A 25,599-nucleotide genomic window follows, 5' to 3' on the forward strand; every position below is an offset into this window, starting at 1 on the left:
AAGCCACATATCTGACATGTTAGAGGAAAACACCCCATACAAGAAGCATTTTCACTACCACGTCAGATGCAAGTGTCCCCTAAAGGAAGCATTTTCTCTGTGGCCATTTCAACCACCCTAGCTTGATTGCTTCTGAGCTCTACAACCCGAGATTCCCAAGATAATTTTCCCCCTTTATACCCCACCCATCCCCTATATAAACACTCATTCTTTATCCCATACTCACCACATCTCAATCTCCTTTTAATTTTTTTTCTTCTTGTGTGTTGAAATTTTTGGGTTTAAAGATTGATTTCTCTCTTGCTTTGAGGGAAACATAGTCATAGTTTTAAGTTTTGTTTTAGTTCACGGTGAAGTCACGGAGCTCGGTAACCTACAAATTTCACCTGTCATGTGAGTAAGGTGCCATCACCTAAGAAGTCAGGATCGCTTTTCAACTTGAGGTCCAAGTTTACGATGATTATACTATCTCAGGTTGAAGTATAACTAAGGCTTCAAGTTTACAAAGGTTATGATGTCAAGAGATTACATACAAATTGGGTCGTAGTTGACGATGCTAATGCGGGCACGACAACAAGTCTTCTCATTAGAAGAGCATGTTTTATAAAACTCAAACATAGGTGCGAGGAAGGAAAATGCAAGGCCCTTCTAGTATAATTAAGTTATTCATGTTGCCCACCACCACCGAAAGCAGTGACCTAGTTAGTATAACCTACTACACTCCAATGCTGTCACAGGTTATAATAAATAGGTCACTTTCTTCGGTGATGGTGGATAAGATGCATTACTTGATTGTATTGAAACGTCGTTGTGTTTTTCTTCCTCCTATTTATGTTTGAGTTTTATAAAGTATCATCTTCTAATAAGAAGCTCCTTGCCGTGCTCGCATAACCACCGTCAACTAAGGCCCCATTTATGATTCATCCCTTGACAGCATAACATTTGTAAACTTGAAGCGCTAGTTATACTTCAACCCCAGACCGTATAATCACCATCAACTAGGACCTTGAGTTGCAACGCAATCCAACTTCCTAGAAGATGGCTCCATCCTCATATGACAGATGAAATTTGTAGGTCACCCAGCTCCACGACACCACTGTAAATTCAAACATTATTTAAAACTACAATCGCTTCTATCTCAAACATAGATAAAAATAAATCTACAAACTTCTAATTTCCAAACACAAGAAAAAAAAAAGAAAAAGATAGTTTTTAGCAAAATGAAAACACGCCCTACATGGAGCATTTTTGTTGCCACATTAGTAAAAATGCATCCTATTTGACGCTTTTTCACTGATATGACAATAAAAACGTTCTCTATAGGACGTGTTTTCATTTTTCTATCTAAAAACAACATAAATCAATAAATTTATAAAATTTCAGTACAATTTTTAAAAAAAAATTCATCATATTCTAATAAATTATATATATGTAAGAAAAGAATTATAATAAAATGACAATCTAGCAGTTTAGTTTTGGTCTCACAAGTTAAAGCAAGTGTGAGTTTTATTTGATTAATAATTACACATTAGATGGGTGAAGAAAAATATGTAAAACGATATATAAAATCAACATCGATGACTGAAACTACATTAAAAAAAATAAAGAAAGTTAATCTTTCATCTTAACCAATCATTCATTTTTGAGATCTATTTTAAAATTATATTATTAATGAATGTACTTTTAAGTAGTTAATTTTAAAAGATGTATAATTATTAAAAGATATAAATATCATTATAATAAAATTTATTCTTTAAGAATTTAATTTTTAATATTTTTTAATTAAGTTGACGTCGAATTAATTTCTTGAATGAAAATTTTATAAATATTCAAATTCTTACTTGTAATTAATGAGTTACATGCAAATTCTCAATTTTATATGAAAAAATATCATTAACCTAAATATATATCTTCATTAATTATTTTATTTTACTATTAAAATACTAAAATTTCGAACTGAAAACTTGAGGTTGGATATATTTTAACCTCCATGTATAATTTTCTTAATATTGGGTTCTCAAGCAAGGCTCGTTCTTGATATTTTTGGACCATAGGAAAAATAATAAAATAAGGTTTTATGTTCCTTAAAAGTTAGAGAAAAAAATTTTTAGGTCCCTTAAAAATTGGTAAAAAAAATTTTGGACCCTTAAAAGCTAAAAAAGAAAAAATTTGGGAGCTCCCTTAAAAACTGAAAAACAATATTTTGAACTCTTTCAGCATTGAACCCTGGGCAGCCACACATTTAGACAACCCCTAGGCCCAGGCCTGTTTCAAGGTTAGGCTTTGGCAATACTTGGGTTGGGACCACAGCCACTTCCTCCTCTTCACTCTTAGCCGTACCTTTTATTGTAGGATTTTTTGGGTGAATATATATTTTGGTACCTGAATTTTATTTTAAGTTTTAAATTGATATTTAAGAGTTTTTTTCCAATTAAATACTTAAACTTTTCGTTTTTGACAATATTGACCGTTAAAATCAACTAACAAAACAATCAAAAGGCAACATGTGGTATTCCTATTTTAATCTTTCATTTTCTAATAAAAATCATAAAAATAAAAAAGTTAAAATTTTATAAAATACTAAAAAATTATATAAATTTATAAAAATCATAAATATGTATAAAATTATAAAACATCCTAAATATTATAAAAAATAAAATTTATAAATTTATAAAACGAATAGAAAAATCATAAAACTTATAATAAATTATAATGAATTATAAAAATTATAATTTTAAAAATATAAAGTATTGACATATATATAAATTATTAAAAATTCATTTATTGATTCCTCATTTTGAAAATTAAACCCTAAAATCTGAATGAACACGTGGCATTAGATTAATTGTTGGAAAATGAGAATAGTTGTCAAAATGTCTCCTATTGATACCAACAAATGGTTGGGTGCAATGGTAAAACCATTGCACTCTCAAGCGAAAATGGGTTTGAACCTTAGAGACAATATTATAGGGAGGGGCAACCATAAACCTTAAATATGGACAGTAAAATAGATTTGGAAAGTACCAAAAAACGTGTTTATTTTTATTTGGGGGTTAATTTCTAAAATAAGTAATAAATGACATTTTATAGTTTTATAATTTTTTATAATTTATTAGAATTTATTATAGCTTTTGTACTTTTATAGTATTTATAAGTTTTATGATTTTATATAATTTTTATAAGTTCATTTTTTAAAATATTTTTAATATTTTATTATTTTCATAATTTATTATAATTTATTATAAGTTTTATAATATTTATAAGTTTTATATTGGTTATAACTTTTATAACTTTATATAAGTTTTAATATGAACATTAAATATGGATCGTAAAATGGACTTGAAAAGTAAAAAAAAATATGTTTATTTTCATTTTAGGGTTTAATTTCTAAAATGAGGAAGAAATAAATGACTTTTTAGTTTTATAAAAAATTTATAATTTATCAGAGCTTTTTATACTTGTATAATATTTATAAGTTTTTATTTTATATATCTTTTATAAGTTTATATTTTAAAATATTTTTAATATGTTTTATTATTTTTATAATTTATTAGAATTTATTATAAATTTTATAATATTTATAAGTTTTATATTTTTATAAATTTATATAAGTTTTTAATATTTTTATGATTTTTATTAGAAATAAAATATTAAAGCAAAGGTTGCTACATGTCGCCATCTTATTGGTGTATGAGTTGGTTTTAACTATTAACATGATCAAATATGAAGACCGTTGAAGAGGGCCTTAATTGATTTTTTAGGTTAACAACAATATGGGTGTGAATTAAGTCAAGGGACTTAATTATTTGTTTTGGTTTTTCTTAAGAGCATTTTATATCTATAAGTCAATTTTTTTAATAAAATATCAGGTAATTTATACTATTATTTTGAATTTAAAAAAGATATAATTTAAAAAATAAAATATATAAATTAATAAAAAGTATAAAAGAGTTTTCACATCTAGAATGAACCCGACAGATGGTTGTGTTTAGTAATTATATATATTTATTATAAATTTTATATTTGTTTCAAAATATTTTATCTTTTTATATTTTATAATTTTATAATTTATATATTTCTCAAAATAACAATAACATGATATTTTAAAAATATAATATATATAAAATTACTAAAACTATATCATAAATTTGGATGAATTATTGTCAAGATTCATTCTTGATGTGATTTTTTTATTCATTTAAATATTTTCAAAGTTTTTATTATTTATGTTTGTCATATGACATGTTGAGAGGTTATCACGTGTCGCCGTCTGACTGGATATTAGTATCACATCAATACAAACTAATGGTGTTAGTGCGAAAATACCAAACTATGTGATGAAATACAAGTTTATATATCAACTAAGTATAAATGAACAAGTTTCGGATGTAAAATATATATTAATTGAAATAATTAAGTACTAATTTTTAAAAAAACCCTAAATTACCAATTTAAACCCTGAAATTGAAATAAAAATGAAAGAAGAATATTAAGGGTATATTAGAATCCAGCTTTCACTTAAACTGTCAGGTAGATCTTATAATTTTAAAATGCATTAAATACTCTTAATCAATGGGGAAAGTTGTATATTAGACGTTTATTGAAACTTATATTTACTTCCATTTGCCTAACTACGTTCATCAAATTCACTTTTTCATTAAATTAAGATACTGCTTTCATCATTAATTATTGTTGCTTATATAGTCTCTTAACACCCAATTAGTTAATGTTATTTATATAGCAGACTTGTTAACCGTTAAATTATCTGTCTAAATTAAAGAATTTACCCGAAATTTGAGATAATATTTTGATAAAAAGTATTAACTCAAAACAATAAACCCATTTAGTATAGTTTGAGCTTTAGACATTTAAGTTCCAACCACATCCCCAGTTTAATTATTGTTTTAAGAAAGTTCGAATATTATATTTATTAAATTATTTATATATATTATATAAAATTAAATCTAGTAGTACGATAATACTATAAATATTAGAAAAACGTCAAATTACCTAAATTAAAAATAATATAAATATTTAACAAAATTTTAAAAATAATATAGACCAACCTAGAATAAATTTGCTATCTACATCTGTTTTATTTCTGCAATTACAAAATTCATATATCTAATCATGTTAATTAAAATCAAGGCAAATAATAACCAGGTTCATTAGAACAGTATCTATCTGACGGACCGTTCCAGGTTTTCTTTTCTTTTTACACAAACTGTAGGAAATAATAATTATTTTACAGTAAAATTAAAGTAGTTGATAAAAAAGAAAACTAGATTTTGAATCATCAAGTAAAAAAAAAAAGATCAATTTTATATGATAAAAGTATAAAAATAACAGCATCCTAAACAAATCTGTCTCATGGTGTTTATATAGAACCCAAATATTAATAAACAGATGATGCCTAAAACTTAATCCAAGGCCCTCTGCCACCCACATGCATCAACAATTTGCTAGCTGACAATTTAAGGCACTTCTCCAATTCCTGCTAAATATCTAACAAAAATCATAGAATATTTTCTATGACAGAATGGAAGGAAATGAAAAATAACCTGTCACTCGCATTTGATAGACCTGTATATGTGACGGACAAAGAGTAGTGAGGCACGGAAACCAACTGTCCCGAGCATGAGGAAGAATCCATAGCAGATGCAGGCCATATAACCAAAGAAGAACGAGGTTTGCATAAATCCAGACATGTCGGATCGAGCGTAGTAATAATACAAGCAGTAGGCGTAGATAAAGATACCGGTTGATCCACCACAGAGGAAAGACCTGTGACAAATTAAGCACTCGGATGGGTAAAAATGAAATAATGGAACACTTGGATCTCATTATAAACTAAAAGTTTCAACAGAACAAACTTGTGATCAAACAGATTTAACCACCAAACGCCATAAAGTGAAAGTACAAATGAAACCAACCCCAAAGGTAGCATGAGTCTAACCAGCATTCAATTTTCTGTAAACAGTTCTTAAATTGCACAACATTCATCAAATGGCATGAATATTTAATTGTCGTGAACCACAAACTGGAAGAGAAGCAGGTGAGAATAATGCTATCAAATTGCAAATTTTCTAATATTTTCAAAGTGCAAGGCCAGAAAACAGTGGAGAGGTAAATGCAGAATTAGAGAAATTATGTACCTCCACCACCATTCATGATCTTCAGCAGCGAGTTGGAAGTATGTCAAAGCCACAGTTATAAAAGCAGTGACAATCAGAAGGATGATGAAGACAATAAACAAAATGCTGTATATAGTATAGATCCTGTGGCCCCAAACGCTGGCGAATATGTAGTAAAGCTCAATGTAGATGGCACTGAAAGGAAGAAATCCAGCCATTGCCATCTGAGGAACAGCACTCCTGTACCATGGCAATGGTGGAATCTCTCGAGGATACTTTGTGGTGCGGCAAGGAGCTTGGAACTCAGCCTTGCTATTTTTGCCAGCAATTCCACCCAGAACAAGCAATGGAGATGTCACTAGTGTCCATATAAGGACTATTACTACAATAGTTCCAAAAGGCAGTGCAGCAGTTGCACTGTATACAATAGCAACCGTGTTAAGGAAGCAGAATGTGAGAAACAACGGACCACAGAAAAGACAGCCAGTCAATAAGAGATTCCTAACCTGTCATTCCATGAAATAAATAGATTAGCACACTTACAGGCCTAAATTTTAGAAGCATCACTTTTAACATTTCAATACTAGCAGACAGACTCCATCTATACGTACCCAGTTGTTTCCTTCAAGCTGACAATAGAAAGAAGTTGCAGTATATCCTGCAATTCCTGATGTAAGTGCATATATGACCACAAGGGCAGTGAATAGAGCTCCTCGATTGTACGGATAAAAGACACCAACCAATGCAAGCATAAAAATGAAAACCGTTCTGGCAGTCATTCAAAGATTCAAAAGAAATTAGAGAAGACAAACATCTATATGCGACATATAGATCACAATATAATTACTCGAGTTCACAAATCTGAAAGAAACACAAATACCAAATCAATGGGATCCTTACAAAGTAAACAGCTGAGTTCCAGATCCAAGAGCAGCAGCAAACAAAGATTTGTACTTTGGGAACCGGAATACATCTCCGTGAATATATTTCCATCCAGTTTCTTCTTGGTCATCAGCTGCTTCTTCATCTTGACCATACCTGTCATAAGAAATCAAACATTCACAGCAACCAATGACCAAAAAGAAATAACAAAAATATGAGAAAATGTACAGATAGATTTGAATAGATCTCACTTGATGAAATCATTCTTCAAAACCCGCAGGAGAATCGTTGCAAGGAAACCAGTCAAAAGGAGAACTGTGACGCAAGAGTTGATAATCGAAAACCAATGAATCTCCAAATGATGTGGCAAAGAAGAAGACATTGAGTACTTGTCCATCCTTTTCTCAAAAGGAGTATCAGTTTCCTTCCATTTCACGGAATACATGAACTGAGCATCAACTTCCTTATCCTCGGTCAAGTCCACAAGCGAGTGAGGATCCATCCTTGCATTAACCTCAATAACACGGTCCTTGTTATAAAGGACATCGAACTGGATATGCTTGAAAAGGAAATATTTGTACTCGCTCGGATCAGTTTTTCCTTCCTTATCAACTTTTCCGATAAAACCCCAGATTGGCAAATCATCATAGTACATTTGGAAATAATAGTCCTTGTCGACAGCCTTTCGGAAAAAGGCAACCTCATCTTTTGAAAGCTGCTTCTTACAAACAACAGAAGAATCTTTTTCCTCTCTAAAATTCAATTTATAAGGAGCACTCACGAGTCGATCTCCATTCAAAACCTCACCTAAAGCTTCTCTCTTCTCCGTTACATGATCTAAATTCCATGGAAAAATTATATAACATTTTATTGAAATCGAAGCACAATTGATTAAGATGTAAAATTTAACATAAAATAAAAAAAAACCAAAAAAAGAACCTGGAGAACAGAAGGGTAGATCGAAGTAGCGATAGGTTTCACTGGAATCAAAGAAACCAAATTAAAACAGCTAATTCAACAATAAACTTAAAGCAATGAGATTTGAATTAAGTTTAATTTAATTTAAATGTTCCAAACACGATCCTATGAAATGGAAAAAAGAGCGTTGATTTGGGACCCGAAAGATATGCAACTTCCAGATCTAAAATCAGATTTATCAAACAGAAACCTGAAATGATAGGATTACCTGGGGTTGTGAAAGGGGCCAACCTTATTGGCGTAAAGAGGTACAGCGTCACCGTCCTTGTAACGGTGATCGGAAGCGTCGGATCTAACATAGGAAAGACAACTGAAGATCAAAAGTCCGACGACTAGAAACGTCGGAAAGTCGCCCATGTTTTTCATTTTCCGGTGAGAAAAGGAAAGGAAATCTGAAAATTTGGAGTGTCGAAAAAACAGAATGAAAAAGGATTAGTGCTTAGTAGCGGTGAAATTAAAAAATAAAAATAAAAACAATTATTTATTTTATATTATTTTAAAGCTAAATAACTTTTTTCTATTTTTGTGTTAGATGTAAACGACAGTTTCGGCATTTTTTTAAGGTTTTAAATTAGTGATATAGAAAGTTTTTGGAGAGATTATATATAGTAATATATGACCACAATTGTTATCTTATATGTAATGGAATATAATCTAAAATGTTTACACAAAACTAAATTTACAATTAATATCAACCACACTTTTACTTTATCTCTATTTCTCTCACACCATTACCTCACTTTACCAAAACAACATCAATGGTAATGGTTTGATAGGAATGATAATACATGCCAAATTTTTAAATTTAACTTATAATTTTTTTCTCTTGCTTATTGGTTATATTTCAAATTTAGAGTTTTCATTTTGTTTTCTAAGTGATCATTAATGTTAATCAACCATTAGACTCCTTTCTTCTATTATCAATATTTCTCCTTTTAGGATTATCATTTAATTCTTATAACTTTTTTTTCCTTCTTTTCTTATAGTCAAGACTAATTTTAAAGTCGTCTGGAGGTTCAAAATATTGTTTCTTAATTTTAAAGGATCTAAAAAATATTTTAATTTTAAAAGAAAAAATAATTTTACTAGCGCCCCAAAAGTTTTTTAGTTGCCAACTTTTAAAGAATTTAAAAGAATTTTTTCTAACTTTTAAAGAATCTAAAATCTATTTTATTATTTTACCTATAACTCCAAAAATATTAACAACGAGTTTATATATAGTTCTATAAATTTAAATATTTTATTCATAGCACAATATTTTTCTTTTAAAAAATTTATACAAAAGAAAGAAAAGCTAGTGAGAAGATCAAGGTAAGTTGGGCTTTCACTTTGATTTTTAGCTTTTTCTTTTATGATTTTGTCGCTTTTTGTTGACATGCTCTCCAAATAGGGAAAAAAAATCTGAACGATATTCTTTTATTAATTTTAATTCAAAAATTTTAAAATAACGCAATTTTTATTAAATTGCCATCTTCTTAAAATTTAACTACCATATATATATTGTCAAATTTTTACTTTTTTATTTTATTTTTCTTAATATTTTTATCCGTTATATGAATATTTATAATATATATTAGGCATATAGTAGTAGTGTAATAGATATATAATATATTATTAATTTTAGTTAATCAATTAATTTAGTTAATTATACGATTTTTAATCGATAATTAAAATTTTAAAAATCTTTTACTAATTTCTTTGATTGAATTAAATTTAGACTAATTAAATAAATAAACTAATTTGGTTCAATCAACTAATTTAATTTTAAAAGTTTGAACACCTCTAATATCATTGATTGGCTATCACCTCTTTAGATATATTTTGTGAAAATTTTCTTCAATCATCTTCTTTGTCCAGTTTGCATCAAAATAAAATTCTAAAAACATAAAAAAAAAAACTAAATTAAAAATGTAAAGGGAGAAATCGTCTATTGTAAATATTTCTTTACCAAAAAAAAAAACTAAATTAAAAATGTAAAGGGAGAAATCGTCTATTGTAAATATTTCTTTACCGGTCTCTTAAACTCTAGTAGCTTCCCTCTCTTCCTACATCCTTCCTTTTATGATAATGAGATTCTAATGTCACCTGCAATGTATTCAATTTTACATGTTTAATTTTTAATTAGTTTTTAAATAGTATTTTTTATTCCTGTAATTAAAAGATGTTTGGTATGATTGAAAGTTTTTAGTTTCCAAGGAATTTAATTAGTTGGAATGTGATTCTAACCTTTGGTATTAAAAAATTAGTTTACTTTCCTGGGAATATAACATTTCCTTAAAGAGTTACTTTCCTATAATCAACGAAAAGTAAAAAATAAATGTGAAGACAAAATTAACATTCCTTTTGTTTGGGTTTAGCATGTTAACTTTATATTGATAGTAAAAAAGAAAAGCATAATTGCTTCTATTCTTTTGTTCACTTATATCTACGACTTCAATTCATTGTTTCCATTTTTGGTACTATTCTTGTGGATTTTTTAATCTACATTTTTTTCATTGGTTTGTGTTGTAGATGGGTAGTGTTATATTTTTTACTGCGCTACGGCGTATGAACGTCGAGCAAAGAATCAACACAAAATATTAGGAATTAAAGCGACTTGACTACAAGTGTGAGAGGTCAGATGTAATATTTTAAGTGTTACAATAGAACACTTAGACATTCCAAGGATCAAGCCCAAGAGAGATCGGGTGACAAGGCGAATAACAATGATAATGCATGCAATTAAGAAGTCTAGCTAACTAATCACTAAGTATTATATTACGACAAGTCATTAGTCAAAGTACATAACACTAAACAACACCCAGGATCACTAAATTGAATAACAATAAAATGTACACAAATATCATTTCAATGAGATAAAGTGGTTGGTTGATATCCATGTTGCTAGTTAATTCTTAGATTAGGGACTGAATTGCTTAAGCTTCAAATTGGTTCAATTTTACCTTTCAGTAACCATTTTACCCAATTAGAAAATTTGGTTTGGTTATCTCTCGACTTCACTAAACTAGATTGGGAAAATCAAATTGGTTCGCAATAGGTTTTCCTCTCGATCTCACCTATCTAAATGTTCACCTAGAGATGTCAATTCTAGGTTTTGAAGTCTATTCGATTTAATCTAATTTTTATGGTTTAGTCTCCTGACCCAAAAAATAACCATGTAACATTTCAATCAACCAACCACTATAAGATTTATTGCCTATTCATCTTTAACATACAAATATCAGTCAAATTCATGCTTGGATGATTCATCAAAAAAACATAAAAAAGACAAGATTTAGAAGTGTTTAGTGATTCTTGAGGGAGTCTTTGTTGAAGATGATAACAGCAAGAAAGGTGATGAAACCACAGCTAAAGATGATATTTTTGCTTTTCCGAAAGTTAATGAGAATAAGATCTATTGAATACTTTGAAGAGAACTCAAAATAACAAGAGAAAGTTTTGTATCAAGGAAACTAAAACTATAGTAAAAATGAAGAAACTAACAACTACTAACTAACTAAGCTAAGAAAGGAAAACCTAGAAAACTAAAAACTGTGAAATGAATAAAAGAGAAGACCAAAAAGATGATAAAAGAACCTCTCTCTCTTTTTTTGGCATCATATAGCCTTTAATACAACAAATTCTATAACATAACATTTAACAAAAATGCCCTTGGAGAAAAGGCTTTGACTTGAGTTGAAGTTGGACACAAAATTGCCCTTATAGTTTTTTCACCTAGTCAGACTTTAGTGTCTTGACACCCAAGCTTTGGTGTCACAACATTTTTGGTAGTAGGCGCAATTGGGGCTCTTGATGTCACGACACAAACTAGCTAGTGTTGCGACATCCTTGATAGTGACACTAGGCTCTTTCACTTCAACCATCGACTTGAAGTCAAAACATCGAGGCTTAGTGCCGCGACACAGCATACCTAGTATCACAACTTTCGTGGCAAGCTGCTCTAGATTGGTTTTTCGTTGAAGTTTTACTCCTCTGAGGAAATAAAGGGTTAGTGTTACGATACACATGTATCAATGTCACGACACCTACAACAGTTGATGTTTTTCTTAAGGTTTGGCTATAGTTTTGTCAATTTAGGTTTCAAAAAGAGTAAAACATAAAAAGAAGTTATCATTAACACTAAAAAATAAAAATAAAAAAAAATATTGAAAAGACTCGTAAATTGCTTGAGAACAAACTCATCAAATATTTTAGAAAGCCTAATTTGATATATCAAATTACGACAAATCGATTTTTATAAGTAAATAAATTATTATTGTTTAATAATTTATCAACTTTATAAATTCTCTATACCCTATAAAACCACAATATCAAATTATTATTGCTTAATGGTTTATCAATGGCTTTCTTCTTTCTCAAATTCAGCAAAACAATAAAAGGAAAAAGATGATATCTTTAATTTTATTTTACTTCCTTTTAATATGTTTTATTTTAATTAATAAAACATACATGTTTTCATAATAAGACAAAGCCAACCACCCATTCATATAAAATATGGTATATTTATCATATTAGTCCATATAATTTCATTCATTAAGCCATTTAATCACTCAAATCAAATAGCGATCAAATTTTATATCTTTTACAATTTAATCCTTTTTAATTAATTAACTATCGAAACGTTAAAATTTTTCAACGAAACTTGAATGCCGCCTTAATGACACTCCATAAATAGTTATAAAAATATTTATAGCTTGATTTATAGAAACAAGATTCTGATACCTCATTTTCTAAAACCACTTGACCTTAGGGTCAAACCACTTGAACTTAATAAATCGCTTATATAACAAAAATCACTATATCAAAAACCTTTTTAAACCATGTTTAACTTGTAAATATTAAATAATAATATTTGTGAATTTACTCGTCAGATTTGGTGGCTCCAAAACCACTGTTTTTGACACCACTGAAAAATGGGTTGTTACAACTCTCCTCTACGAAAATTTCGTCCTCAAAATTTCTCACCTGATACAAGGTCTTTCTGTCGTCTTCTTAATTTTAATTCATAGATAAATCAATTATAATTGATTTTGATTCAGAACTCGTATCAGAAGTCACATAAGAACTTGATATTATGTTTGAACTTAACTGAACAGCTATGATGTTCTCTTGTCATAACTTTATCATTAAAAGTATATCTACCAAGAAATTACTTAGCAATCATCTGTCAAAACTCAGATTATCAAACTCTGACTAATACTTCTGACATGTTTGCATCTGTAACTTTCAACTGATATTTGTTCCCTTTTTCCTGATAAGCGTCAAGTAATATCATTTAACATAAGTGCAATAACTTCAACTATCAAGACGACTTTAACCCATAATGAAATTTACCGATTAGAACTGATCTGATAGATATATTCCTGTATCATGTCTTCTAGAATATGAATTCTTCGTTCAGACCATCCATCTATTTACCTGTGAATGCATTCTCGGGCTTGAGGATAAACTCTAATGCGTATAACTCAATTAACTTTTCAAATGAATAACCCGCTCTAATTAAAACAACTAAGTCAATCTTATCTATTGGATAATAACATTTCAGAATAATCCCTTATTTTTGTTGTCAAGACAACCCAGTCATACAATCTATCATAATTCACTCAGAATACCAATCAAAGATTTCTACAAACTGCATTAACTCAAACGAAACATAACATCCCATTTTAACTCATTGACATAAATCGAGATTCCTTGATAAATGAGAACCAATATACAAGTTTGAGCTTGATCTTCCACTGTCTATATTTTTACCAATGTCTATACTTTTAACGAAAGCTAGAAACAGAATATAATAAAGTTATTTCAATTATTAACATCGAAGCTTTGAACTATACTGTAGCCACAACCATCAGATATATTAAAACCATAATGCTATAATAAAACTGACATTTCATTCGTATGGATAGAACAATACCTCAACATCAATTGTGCACTCCTAAGTAGAAGAGAAAAACCGAAGGTAGTCCCAATAACAACCAATGCAGTAACACAACCTCTATAATCTGAGATCTATATCATCAAGCTCCCATGATCGAACCAGAATTTATAACCATAATAAATGTAATTACTTCTGGCCAATGAATATACTTTAGAAATGAACCATGTTTGATAGATAAAATTAGACCATAAGAATGATAAGATAATCGAGATAATGAAATTCAAGACTTGAAGCTCTACTGAATTTTCGAGAATACAACCTATATTGAATAATAAAGAGATCGATGATCCCTTAGAGAAAATCCAGAAGAAAAATATCACTCATACATACTGAAATCAGTCATGACAGAGACAACATAAATTGCATTTATATATAATTTAAAGCATCAACCAGTAAAAGAAATAAAATAACATTAGATGAACCTTATAATTGAATCTTCTACCGAACATCATGGGAAAAGAATGCCAAAGAAAAAATAAAGTAATACGGATCATAATCAACCAGACTAACAATACCTCTGTCTAACATTATGATTAGCCAGCATTTTTATATGATAAGAATCACTCTGAAGATGAACAATTACATAAACCTCGGAGAATAAATGGACATATAGAATACTCAGAAGAGATTATCGTAATTTACTCGACTATAATTGCTGCATTCAGATATCTTTGCAATTCAAACATTATTCCACTCACCACTAAAGTCATCATTAATCCCACATTATCCCCTTCATTAAAGAAATCAATTCAGAAGAAATTCTAGTTAATACGTTCTTTAGATACCATACTTGAATAAGTTGATTACCCGAGAATAACATCTTTTTTAACAGCGACATTGCGTATCCCGAATAATCTTTAAAAAAATCTAATATCTCTTCTAGAACTCTCTTTATTTGCTAACTTATTTTTGGTTCTAATCGCATTATTATTCATTCAGCCACTGAACTCTTCGATTTCATTCAGCCACTGAACTCTTCGATTTCATTCAGCCACTGAACTTTTTGATTTAACACTTTTGAGCTTAATCAAGATAAATCTTGTGAATTATGTTGTATAAGACTATACAAGTGAGGGGGTGAAGGTCGTAAAGCCTCTAAATTTGACTTTCATATAAATACACATAACATAAAATTCATCATTAGCATACATTATAAAACATTTATTCAAACCTTTATGAGTTTCTACTCATCCTTAGCAACATTTTATTCAGATACTTGAGCATCGCATTCAGCTTTATCGAAATTAGCTCGGTTGGAAAACGTCTCTATTTAAAAATGAAACAAATCTCATCAGAGCCGGGAGATATCACACTATCATGGGCTATATAATGGCGTGTATTTTTAGACTTCACACATGCTACTTTCAGTCTGAGAACAGACTAAATCGTAGCTCTAATACCACTAAATGTAACAACCTTAACCCGTATCTGTTGCCAGAATAGGGTTACGGAGCATTAATGGAGTTTACATTTCAAAACTAACAAAATTTTACAACATTTAATTCACATCATCAATCATAGCAAAACCAATCAAAGACATACATATTGTCCCTTTTATGAGCCCTCGATGCAAATTTTCAAACTGCAAGGGTTACACGACTATGGCACACTCTCATGTCTCAAGCCGTGTGTACATTCGAAGTAGGAACACACGTCGTGTCCTAGCCCGTGTAACTTTCTGACTTGGGTCACACAGCCAAGCCACATGCCTATGTGTCAGGCTGTATACCCTTCGAAATGCCCTCGCATGCCCACGTGTCGAACCGTGTGCTAGACCGTGTAACTACCCGAATTGCAACCCTTTATAAGCTATAGGGGGTACACGGCCGTGTCGCATGGCCGTGTGTCACACACGGTTGAGACACACGCCCGTGTCCCTAGCCGTGTGGACAAAAAATAGGTCATTTCCAAGCCTTTTTTCTCACCCAATCATGTACACACCTACAACAAATTTTCGAAACGTAAATAAGCATTGAAAATCCACCAAATAATGTATCAACAAGCTAAATCAATAAGGTATATGTTCATACAACCAATATGCCCAAAAGGCACCTCAATCACAACAATTAAACATGTATAACCATATGCATAGTTTAGCTAAAACTTACCATTTTGTTCACATATCAAATCTATACTCATACTACCAAATTTACCATTTAACATTTAACAATACCCTAGCCTATTTTCTAGTAAGATTTTTAAGGACGAAAAGTCCTAAGGGAGGAGAGTTGTAACAGCTCATTTTCAGTGAAATCGGAACAGTGGTTTCGGGACCACAAATCCGATGTCATAAAGTTTATTTTAATATTATTTTATGGTCTATAGCATGTTATAATTATGGTATGAAAATTTCATTAAGAAATTTTACCGTTTGTATACTTACTTTGTAAAAAAGGACTAAATTACATAAAGTACGAAAATTGTGTTCTATTAGCTAAAGGCGTTAAATAGCTATAGAAATTTAAAGTAGAGGTCCTTTTATGGTAATTAGACCATTAAAGGTGATAGTGGATGAGCATGGCTTGGCAATTTTTTTATTTTTAAAGTTAGGTAAAAGTGAATAGGTAATTAGGTAATTAAAGATAAAAATTAATAAAACAAAAATGGATCATCTTGTTGGTTCATTTTCAACAAAAAAATCCAGAAAAAAGAAAGCTTTGAAAGCTTGAAAATTTCAACCACAAGACCCACTTGCATGTAAGTGAAAAACTATCCCGTTTTTATTTATTTTTATATTTTCGGGATCGTTGTATCTTAAGCTAGCTAACTAGGGGATTAAATTGCAAAACTATTGAATAGTTTGAGATTTTCCATTTATGTGTATAATAGGGTTTTGAAGTTTAATGGAAGAATATAAGTCCTTGTTATTAATTAAACAACTTTTGTTAAGGGACTTTCAATGAAATTGTCAATTAGGGGCTAAATTGAGAAATGTGAAAATTGTGTGTTAAATGTGTGAAATTGTGGAATATATGGGCTGCTATGAGCACCTATAAAATTCAGCTAGGCTTGGGTGCAGGGAAATTTTCATGAATTTCATTTTACTTGCCTAGGGACTAAATTGTAAAAAGGTTAAAAGTATAGGGGCAAAATAGTAATTTTGCCATAACTTGAAATTTGATTTAATTAAATAGAAAGTGAATTAAATTAGTTAAATTTGATTATATAGATCAAGACAAGCAACCTTCGGAATTAAATTGGGGAAAAGATAAAGTCGTGGACTAAACGATTGTATTCTCCATTTGAGTATGAGGTAAGTTTATATAGTTAAACATTTAATGTTTATTTATTTGATTGATGAATGATATCATGGAATTATTCATATTTATTGTTGAATTTTGAAATGGAATTAAATGTTCAAACAAGTACATCGCAGGATTGGGTACAATCGTTTTATGCAAATGATGAATTGACGGATAAGACCATTGTTAGACCATGACAGTATTTGTATCTAAGAACATAGCTGGGTTATGGCATTCAAATAATAAGACCATAACTGAGTTATGGCACCACGAGTGTAAGACCATGGCAGGGCCATGGTAATTCACATGTAAGACCATAGTTAGACTATGGCACAAAGAAAACGATATACCCATATCCGTAAGTCGTTCTCAAGTTTGGAATAACGAGGTAAGTGTATTCATTGATATTCAAATAATTTAATTAGCTCAGTGATAATATGAGGTGATATGAAGTAACACAAATCAGTACAGTTATTTGTGAGATATACGGAAAGTAATTCATAGTGGATGTAATTATGCATGACTAACCTAATTGTGGTTATGTATTAGACTATGGGCCGAATTATAATTTACCTATGTATTAGTTATGCTTAATTAAATTTTGGATGATTTGGTAGTTGAATTTATTAGTCATATGAAATTACTAAGCTTAATTGTTTACTCGGTTTATGGTTTCGTGTTTTATAGTGATTTAGAAGCTCGCTTGATTCGAAAGTCATCGGAGATCGTGTCACACTATCAAACTCTCATTTTGTTACTTTGGACTATGAATATTTTGGGTTAAATGACATGTATAGGTGTTTTGATTAAGGTAGCCTATATGTTGGTTATGTAATTAACCAAGTGAGTTCGCTTGAGAATGATATATGTTTTGATATGTAAATATGTATATATAGCCTTTTTGATATGTTGTGTATAGTGGCTTTGTGAATGCCTTGTTGTAGAATTGGTATCTTGTATAGCAAATGGTTGGAAATGGGTGAGCATGTGTGCTAAGTTAAGCACAAAGTCTAAATCATGTAATTGACCATCTAGGTATACTTTAGAAGTATCTTTGGTTTGTTAAAAAATGGTCAAATGAATGTGCTTGTGGATATCATGTTGTATGCGTGGTTTGTGTATGATACAAATTTGATATTGGTTGGTTTAAGTGCCTATTTATGCCATAGTTATATGATTTTTGGTATGTATTGGTGAATTCAAGTTTGGGTGAGAAAGGTGACTTGGAAAATAGCCTATTTTTTTGTCCACACGAGCAGGGACACGGGTGTGTGTCTTGGCCCGTGTGTGACACACGGCTAGGTGACACGGTCATGTGTCCCTAATACTATTTAGAAAACAAGTCACTAACTCCACACGGCCTAGCACACGGGCGTGTGGCATGGCCGTGTGGCACAAGTCAGTATATCCTCCAGTTTTCAAACAGCCTAGCACATGGCATGGCACACAGGTGTGTAAGGCCATTTCGAAGGGTACACAGCCTGGCACATGGATGTGTGGTCTGGCCGTGTGACCCAAGTCAGAGAGTTACATAGGGTTGAGCAAGGCCTGTACCACGAAGGTGTCCCATAGTCACCTGGGCGTGTCCTCTGTCCAAACGGGCGTGTGACCCCTGCACTTTGAAAATTTTTATATGTTTTCATAAAAATTTGTAGAGAACCTAGTTTAGTCCCAAACCACTTTTAACGTCTATTTATGGCCTCGAGGGCTCGTATTAGGGACTATATGTATGATTTTGAATGGTTTTTGTTTTAAATGAGAATTATATGTGAAATGTTTGGATGATTGAGTTATAAGTCTGGTAATGCTCTGTAACCCTATTTCGACATTGGATACTGGTTAGGGATGTTACAAACTTTAGTCATATCAATCCATTTCAAATATGAAATTTATACATGTCAAGAATGATCTTATACCAATACCGCAAGATTCATGAAACCATATACAACAACTCACAAAGTGAATAAATCCACACATCACATATACATATCATCCCTAGCATCATGAGATTTTATAAAACTTTAAACCCTTTCCAAATTTTCTTACTTTCATTTGCATTTCATTACTTTCCATTGCATTTACTTTCTTTAACTTAAATAACAACATCAGTTCAACTCATCATTCCCTTTTTCATCATTTTACACTTCAAGTATGAACTTACTATTTCATTACCTTCCCATACCCATTTCATATGCATAACACACAAGACATAAGTATATCATCAACCATAGCCACAAGCTAGTGCATTTAAACATAACTTTTTTGGAATTAACCACATGATAAACCATTTCAAAAGAAATTACATAATTTAAACCTTACCACTCTTTCATGAACATAAGTATATTTCCATTTAGGCACTTACCATTTCAATGCATAACTTTAAAAGTAAACATAATACAATCCAAACAATAGCTTGGCACATGCCTAAGCATCAAATAACAACACATGTTAGCATACTTGAACATATTTCATATGAATTCAACATGGATAACCATTATACTTGAATATGATTCAATTGGATATAACATCTTTCATAACATAACATGCTTTCTATGTATCTTATCATTTCACTGTATTTCATATATATATATATATATATATATGTATTTGTTTGTATTGAACATTTATCGTTTCCTTTCCAATTCATGATTGTTGAACCGTTTAGAATACCGTTGGATACCTAGGATAGCTCAGACAAAGTACGCTAACTCATATAACTGTAATCTGTCAATTCCTGTACATATATGCTCTCAAGAGTTGTGAATAAGTATGCTTACACGAGCTGTGAAAATGGGCTTGCTCATACGAGTTGTGGGTTGGAACGTAGCTACACAATGCTGCTCACACGAGCTGTAGAGTATTCGCAACATATGCCAGACTTCAGCCATCAGTAGGACATTCAAGACTAGCACCTGAATCATGTAAACCCAATGACATGTCATTTGTATCCTACGAATTCCTAAGGTTCAAACAAGGCTCGGTAGTCGTCGTACGTCGTGAATTTCTATCGTTTCATGACATAATAAATTGCATTATAAAATTTACATATTAATTCTTGTACAATAGAATAACATATTAAACTATCAATTTAACTCATATTTCAGTGTTTGTAGTTCATACAAACTTACCTGGCTAAATTATAGAAATGTTAAAGTACATGGGCATTTTGGTAATTTTCTATTCTCCTCGATTTTCCACCTGATCATTATCTAAATTAATAATTCTATTTAATCTATTACTTTAGACAGTAAAATAATGTATTTTATGCAATTTAGTCATTTTTGACATTTTTACAAAATTGCCCCTAAAGTTTTACTTTGATTCAAATTTAGTCCTTGAGCCCAAAATATGCAAATTAACCATTTTTAATGCCAAATTATAATAGCCAAATGTTCATGGAACCCATATCAGCCCATATTTGCAACAATTTCTATAACACCCCAAACCCGGCCTAGACGTTATGACCGGATCCGACGTGCCACATCAAAACGTTAAAACATTTTTTCATTCTAAGTCTAGGAAATCGTACTTGATGTTCAAAGGATTAATTCATTGAGGGTTAAAGTGAATGGAAGCTGCACACCAGGTAGGAAACGGGAAAAAGGAGGTGAGTCCATCGGACTGCTTAAGTACCAAGCTCTTTCGGATCCAATCCTAGACATGCACACCGTCATTACCACACTCTAACATCGCGTATATTTTTAGGTTACCATTGAAATTATGTCTATTTTAGAATAACGTATTTAAGTTTGTAAAACGTTATCATAGCAGAAGCCTTGTTTGTAATCGTGTTACTTCGAAATCAGTTTATGTTTTTGGAAAACGAACCCTAGATTTAGCCCATTTTGACAGTTAATATAATTTAAGATCATCATGATAAGTTATAAATCAAAACCCAAAAAAAAATAATTATAAGCGGACTTATTACAAAACAAAACCCAAATCATCAAAGTAAAGAAAATTGAAGTCCAAATCACCAGAAGAAATCCATATTGCAGAACGAGTGGCCACTCCGAATCCTCACAGCTCCAAGCCCACTATGGTCGGGATTACTGCATGGATGAAAATAGGGATGAGTTTGGGGAAACTCGGTGTGTAAAATTAACCCAACCATAGCCCATATCACTCAAACTACGTAAAGAATAAATTGGCCTTAGCCTAGAATGAATCTGAAATTAAGCCCATAGGCCCATAATAGATCAGATCAGATATTTCATGTATATGCAGAACCCAACCCATAACCAACCACACACACCCCTTTACCAACCTTTCACCATGTGGGGAGACTACTCGACCCACCCAACCGCTACACGCCATTAATTATGCAAAGATGGTCGCCAGAGCAGAATAATGTGACAGAGTCACCAGATACAGATAATCGTGGCAGAACCACCAGAACAGATATATGTGGCAGAGCCACCAGATCAGATAATTGTGGCATAGCCACCAGGACGCTTCCTCCAAAATATAACCCATGTCCCCATGCAACAAATATTCATTCATGGCATACATCATACAGATTTAAATCAACATGCTTTTCAGACAAAATTAACCCTAGGGGCATATTGGTCATTTACACCTAGGGGTATCATGGTAATTTTCCATACATAAGGGTATTGTAGTGATTTAGCTACTTCTAGGGTTTTCATGCATATCCTATCCATTTACGTACTATCAGAATACTTACCGCGCATACTGACCAAATTGAGCTTGTTGGCCCATGAACCCGATTTTTGGCCCATTAAGCCCAAGTTATCAAAATGCACGAAATTGCATGTACTGCAGTTTATTACCTTCAGAATACCAAACATACAAACCCAACTATCTTACGAGCATTCGCACACTCGCAAATTCCCAAAATACCAACTTTTCGGCATTTCGACTTTTGCCGATCTAGTCTATGAGAGGGTGTCAGTTACACACCTGTTTTATTACGATTCGCTGACGAGATCCACGCACGAACTACCTATAATTATAATACTACCACGTTAATCTTACTACCGAAACGAACTACATATTAACTTCTTACCATATTCGGCCAACAACACCTTAGGCCTTAGCGTTCCTACCTTTGCCGAAAATAGTGTCTCGATCTAGATCCGTTCGCTCCACTTGTCCAAGCCCTTGATCAACAGCCTCTTAATCACACTATTACCAAAATAATACTATTATCACAACCCCTTAGGGCTACAAGTCCAAAAAAATGACAACCTCCCTAACCTTTTAGGGATTCCGGCTTTTCTTAAAATATGCAAGATAGACTAAGTTGGAAAGACTTACCATCGATTCTTCCAGTCAACCTTCCCCCTTAGTTCCTACTTGATTCTGATGCAGTTCTAAGCCCTCAAAAGATAACAAAAGTCGAGCCCTCAGTGATTTCAGTATTCGGCTATGTCCCTAGGATAGTGTGGGAGTTTCGACTTTTTGCAAAAGTGTAGAGAAAGATAAAATATGAGGGTTTTACTTGTGGTATTGTCGATGAAACACAGGGTTTAGAGGTTGAGAGAATCGGCCAAAGATGATGAGAAAAATAAGAGATTTGGCTAAGGAAAATCGGTATAAAAGGAGTCAAGTTTTCGGGATTTCGGGATTTGAGGCAATCGGCTATAGTCTTAAAAATAATGGAAGGAAGGTGGTATAGAGTAGGGTGGCTGAAGGATTCGGCTATGGGGAAAAGAAGAAGAAAAGAATAAGTGGATGGAGAGAAGTGAAAAAGAAAAGAAGAAGAGAATGGTCAGGAAACGGCACCACTTACCACTAATGCCGAATTTATACTGGCACTAACCCTAGCCGAAATTCCCATGCTAAAGTCCCTTGGCCGGCCACCTCTTGTTCGTTGATCAGCTCCTAGATTTCCTCCCTTATCTGCTTCTAAATCCTATCCCTTATCAACTCCTAAATCCTATCCTGACAGACTTTCACTTCAGTTCCACTGCTTACCTTTTCTGAACATAAAATAATAATTCCCTTAATATGTTGTCATTGTGACTTGAACCTCAGCTCTCCCTAGCATCCACACGCCACTTTTATAGCCTTGCCAGTGGCGTCACATGCCACTTTGCCACTTGCTTCCTTATGTCTTATTTTACCCAAATAATATTTAAGACCCATGTTAACCAGAACCCCCATTTCCTCTTATGGATTAAAATCACCTAAAATTACTGGGTTTTAGCTTAAGCTTGGGCCTTCTAGAGCCCACTAACATAATTAAACCTACGCCAAACAGTCAAAACACAAAAATTTCAAAATTCACCAAAATTAACAGAAGTCCCGAAAATTGGGGCATTACAATTTCACCTCAAATCCCTGAAATTTTATTATTTTAACAAATTAATCCCTAATCGATAAGTTTATTAAAAATCACTTAACAAAATACTTTTAATTATCAATCAATATTCCAAATTCATCATATAACATAAAAAAATCACAATATTCATCAATGAAAACATTCAAAATCTTAAACAGTTTCAAAATCGAAGGTACAGGCTAGCTAGACCTAATTAGAATAATTTCAAAAAAATAAAAATTACTAGAAACGGGGCTGAAACGGACTTACATGCAACCTATGAATCTTGGCCAAAGCTTGAAGGTCTATCAATGGCTTTCTTATTTCTCAAATTCGGCAAAACAATAAAAGGAAAAAGATGATATCTTTAATTTTATTTTATTACCTTTTAATATGTTTTACTTTAATTAATAAAACATACATATTTTCATAATAAGACAAAACAAACCATATATAATATGGTATATTTACCATATTAGTCCATATAATTTCATTCATTAAGCCATTTAATCACTCAAATCAAATGCGATCGAATTTTACATCTTTTACAATTTAGTCATTTTTAATTAATTAACTATCGAAACGTTAAAAATTTTCAACGAAACTTGAATACCACCTTAATGAAGCTCCATAAATATTTATAAAAATATTTAAGGCTCAGTTTATAGTTTATAGAAATGAGGTCTCGACACCTCATTTTCTAAAACCACTTGACCTTAAGGTAAAACCACTTGAACTTAATAAATCGCTTATATAACAAAAATCACTATATCAAAAACCTTTTTAAAACCATGTTTGACTTATAAATATTAAATAATAATATTTATGAACTTACTCGTCAAATTTGGTGGCCCCGAAACCACTATTTCTGACACCACTGAAAATGGGTTGTTATAATGTAAGGTAATTTTGGCCTGGGAGATCTACCGATACCCTGGTCCAATCTATCAATACAACTAGAGTTATATCGATACCTTGAGGGCTTCTACCAAAACAAGTCAAAATAGTAGCCAAAGTTCAGCCCCTCCTGCACTTCTACCGATACTCTGTTGGGTTCTATTGATACCAGTTGTGTAACACCCCTCACCCTTATTTAACACCGGAATAGGGTTACAGACCATTACCAGATTTATAACACATATAACCGTACTTTTCTCATGCATTCAATCAATTCATACAATCATCATTCAATCTCAATCAATTTGTCCCTTATAATAGCCTACGAGGCCTTAAACATGCTTTAAGAGTGGTTCAGGACTAAACCGTTAACTTATAAAACTTTCATGAAACTTTGAAAATTTTACTCAAAACAAAGGACACAGGCCCGCCGTGTGTCTCACAAGACTACCTAGCACGCCTGTGTCACAAGCCGTGTGAAAATAAGGGGTACATACTAACTTGGGTCATACGGCCAACCACACGATCGTGTGTCTAGCCTGTGTGCCCTTCAAAGTGGCCACACATGCCCGTGTGCCAGGCAATGTACTAGGCCATGCCAAACCTGTAAGGTATACTGACTTATGCAACACGGCCAAGTCACACACCCGTGTGCTAGGCTGTGTGCCAATTAGGGGGCATTTTGACTTGTACCACACGGCCAGCCACATGCCCGTGTGCGAGACCATGTGGAGTATACTGACTTCACTTAATTATCATCATAAAGGGACACAAGGCCGTGTAACATGATCATGTGTCACACACGGCTAAGACACATGCCCGTGTGGACAAAAATAGGCTATTTACCAAGCCAATTTGCCACCCAAATTTACATATACCTACACAACCAATATGGTACCAATTCAAAGCCTAAATAAACATCCAAATTAGTCACAATCAAGACTAATTCATACCATATCAAATACCAATTTTCCAACATGCTTATAACTCCAAATCTTACTCTATGAAAACATACCAAAATACATATACAATTCAACTAGTTAAACCTTTACTTAACATGCATCATTTTGGACTAATTCACAAACATAATACCAATTCCACAAATCTCATAATACACAAATCAGCAATTTGAACTATATAACATATAATTCATGATAACAACAAATCTTCCATATACTCAATCATATGCTTATATGCAAATTCATAACTTCTTCTATTTGAATTTCATACTTTACATGT

The 25,599-nt window shown here is 31.8% G+C and overlaps 1 protein-coding gene across 1 annotated transcript; it reads right to left on the minus strand.

Annotated features, from left to right (window-relative positions):
• Positions 1 to 5,301: 5,301 nt before the first annotated feature.
• Positions 5,302 to 8,559, minus strand: LOC108453589 (transmembrane 9 superfamily member 3). Its single transcript, XM_017751779.2, has 7 exons — positions 8,203 to 8,559; positions 7,956 to 7,996; positions 7,268 to 7,853; positions 7,035 to 7,172; positions 6,746 to 6,902; positions 6,156 to 6,640; positions 5,302 to 5,784 (listed from the first exon to the last, which is right to left on the minus strand). The coding sequence occupies exons 1-7, from the start codon at positions 8,358 to 8,360 to the stop codon at positions 5,565 to 5,567; spliced, it is 1,785 nt and encodes a 594-aa protein (XP_017607268.1). The 5' UTR covers positions 8,361 to 8,559; the 3' UTR covers positions 5,302 to 5,564.
• Positions 8,560 to 25,599: the final 17,040 nt, after the last annotated feature.

This window comes from Gossypium arboreum, chromosome 5 (genome assembly GCF_025698485.1).
Source record: "Gossypium arboreum isolate Shixiya-1 chromosome 5, ASM2569848v2, whole genome shotgun sequence".
NCBI lineage: Eukaryota > Viridiplantae > Streptophyta > Magnoliopsida > Malvales > Malvaceae > Gossypium > Gossypium arboreum.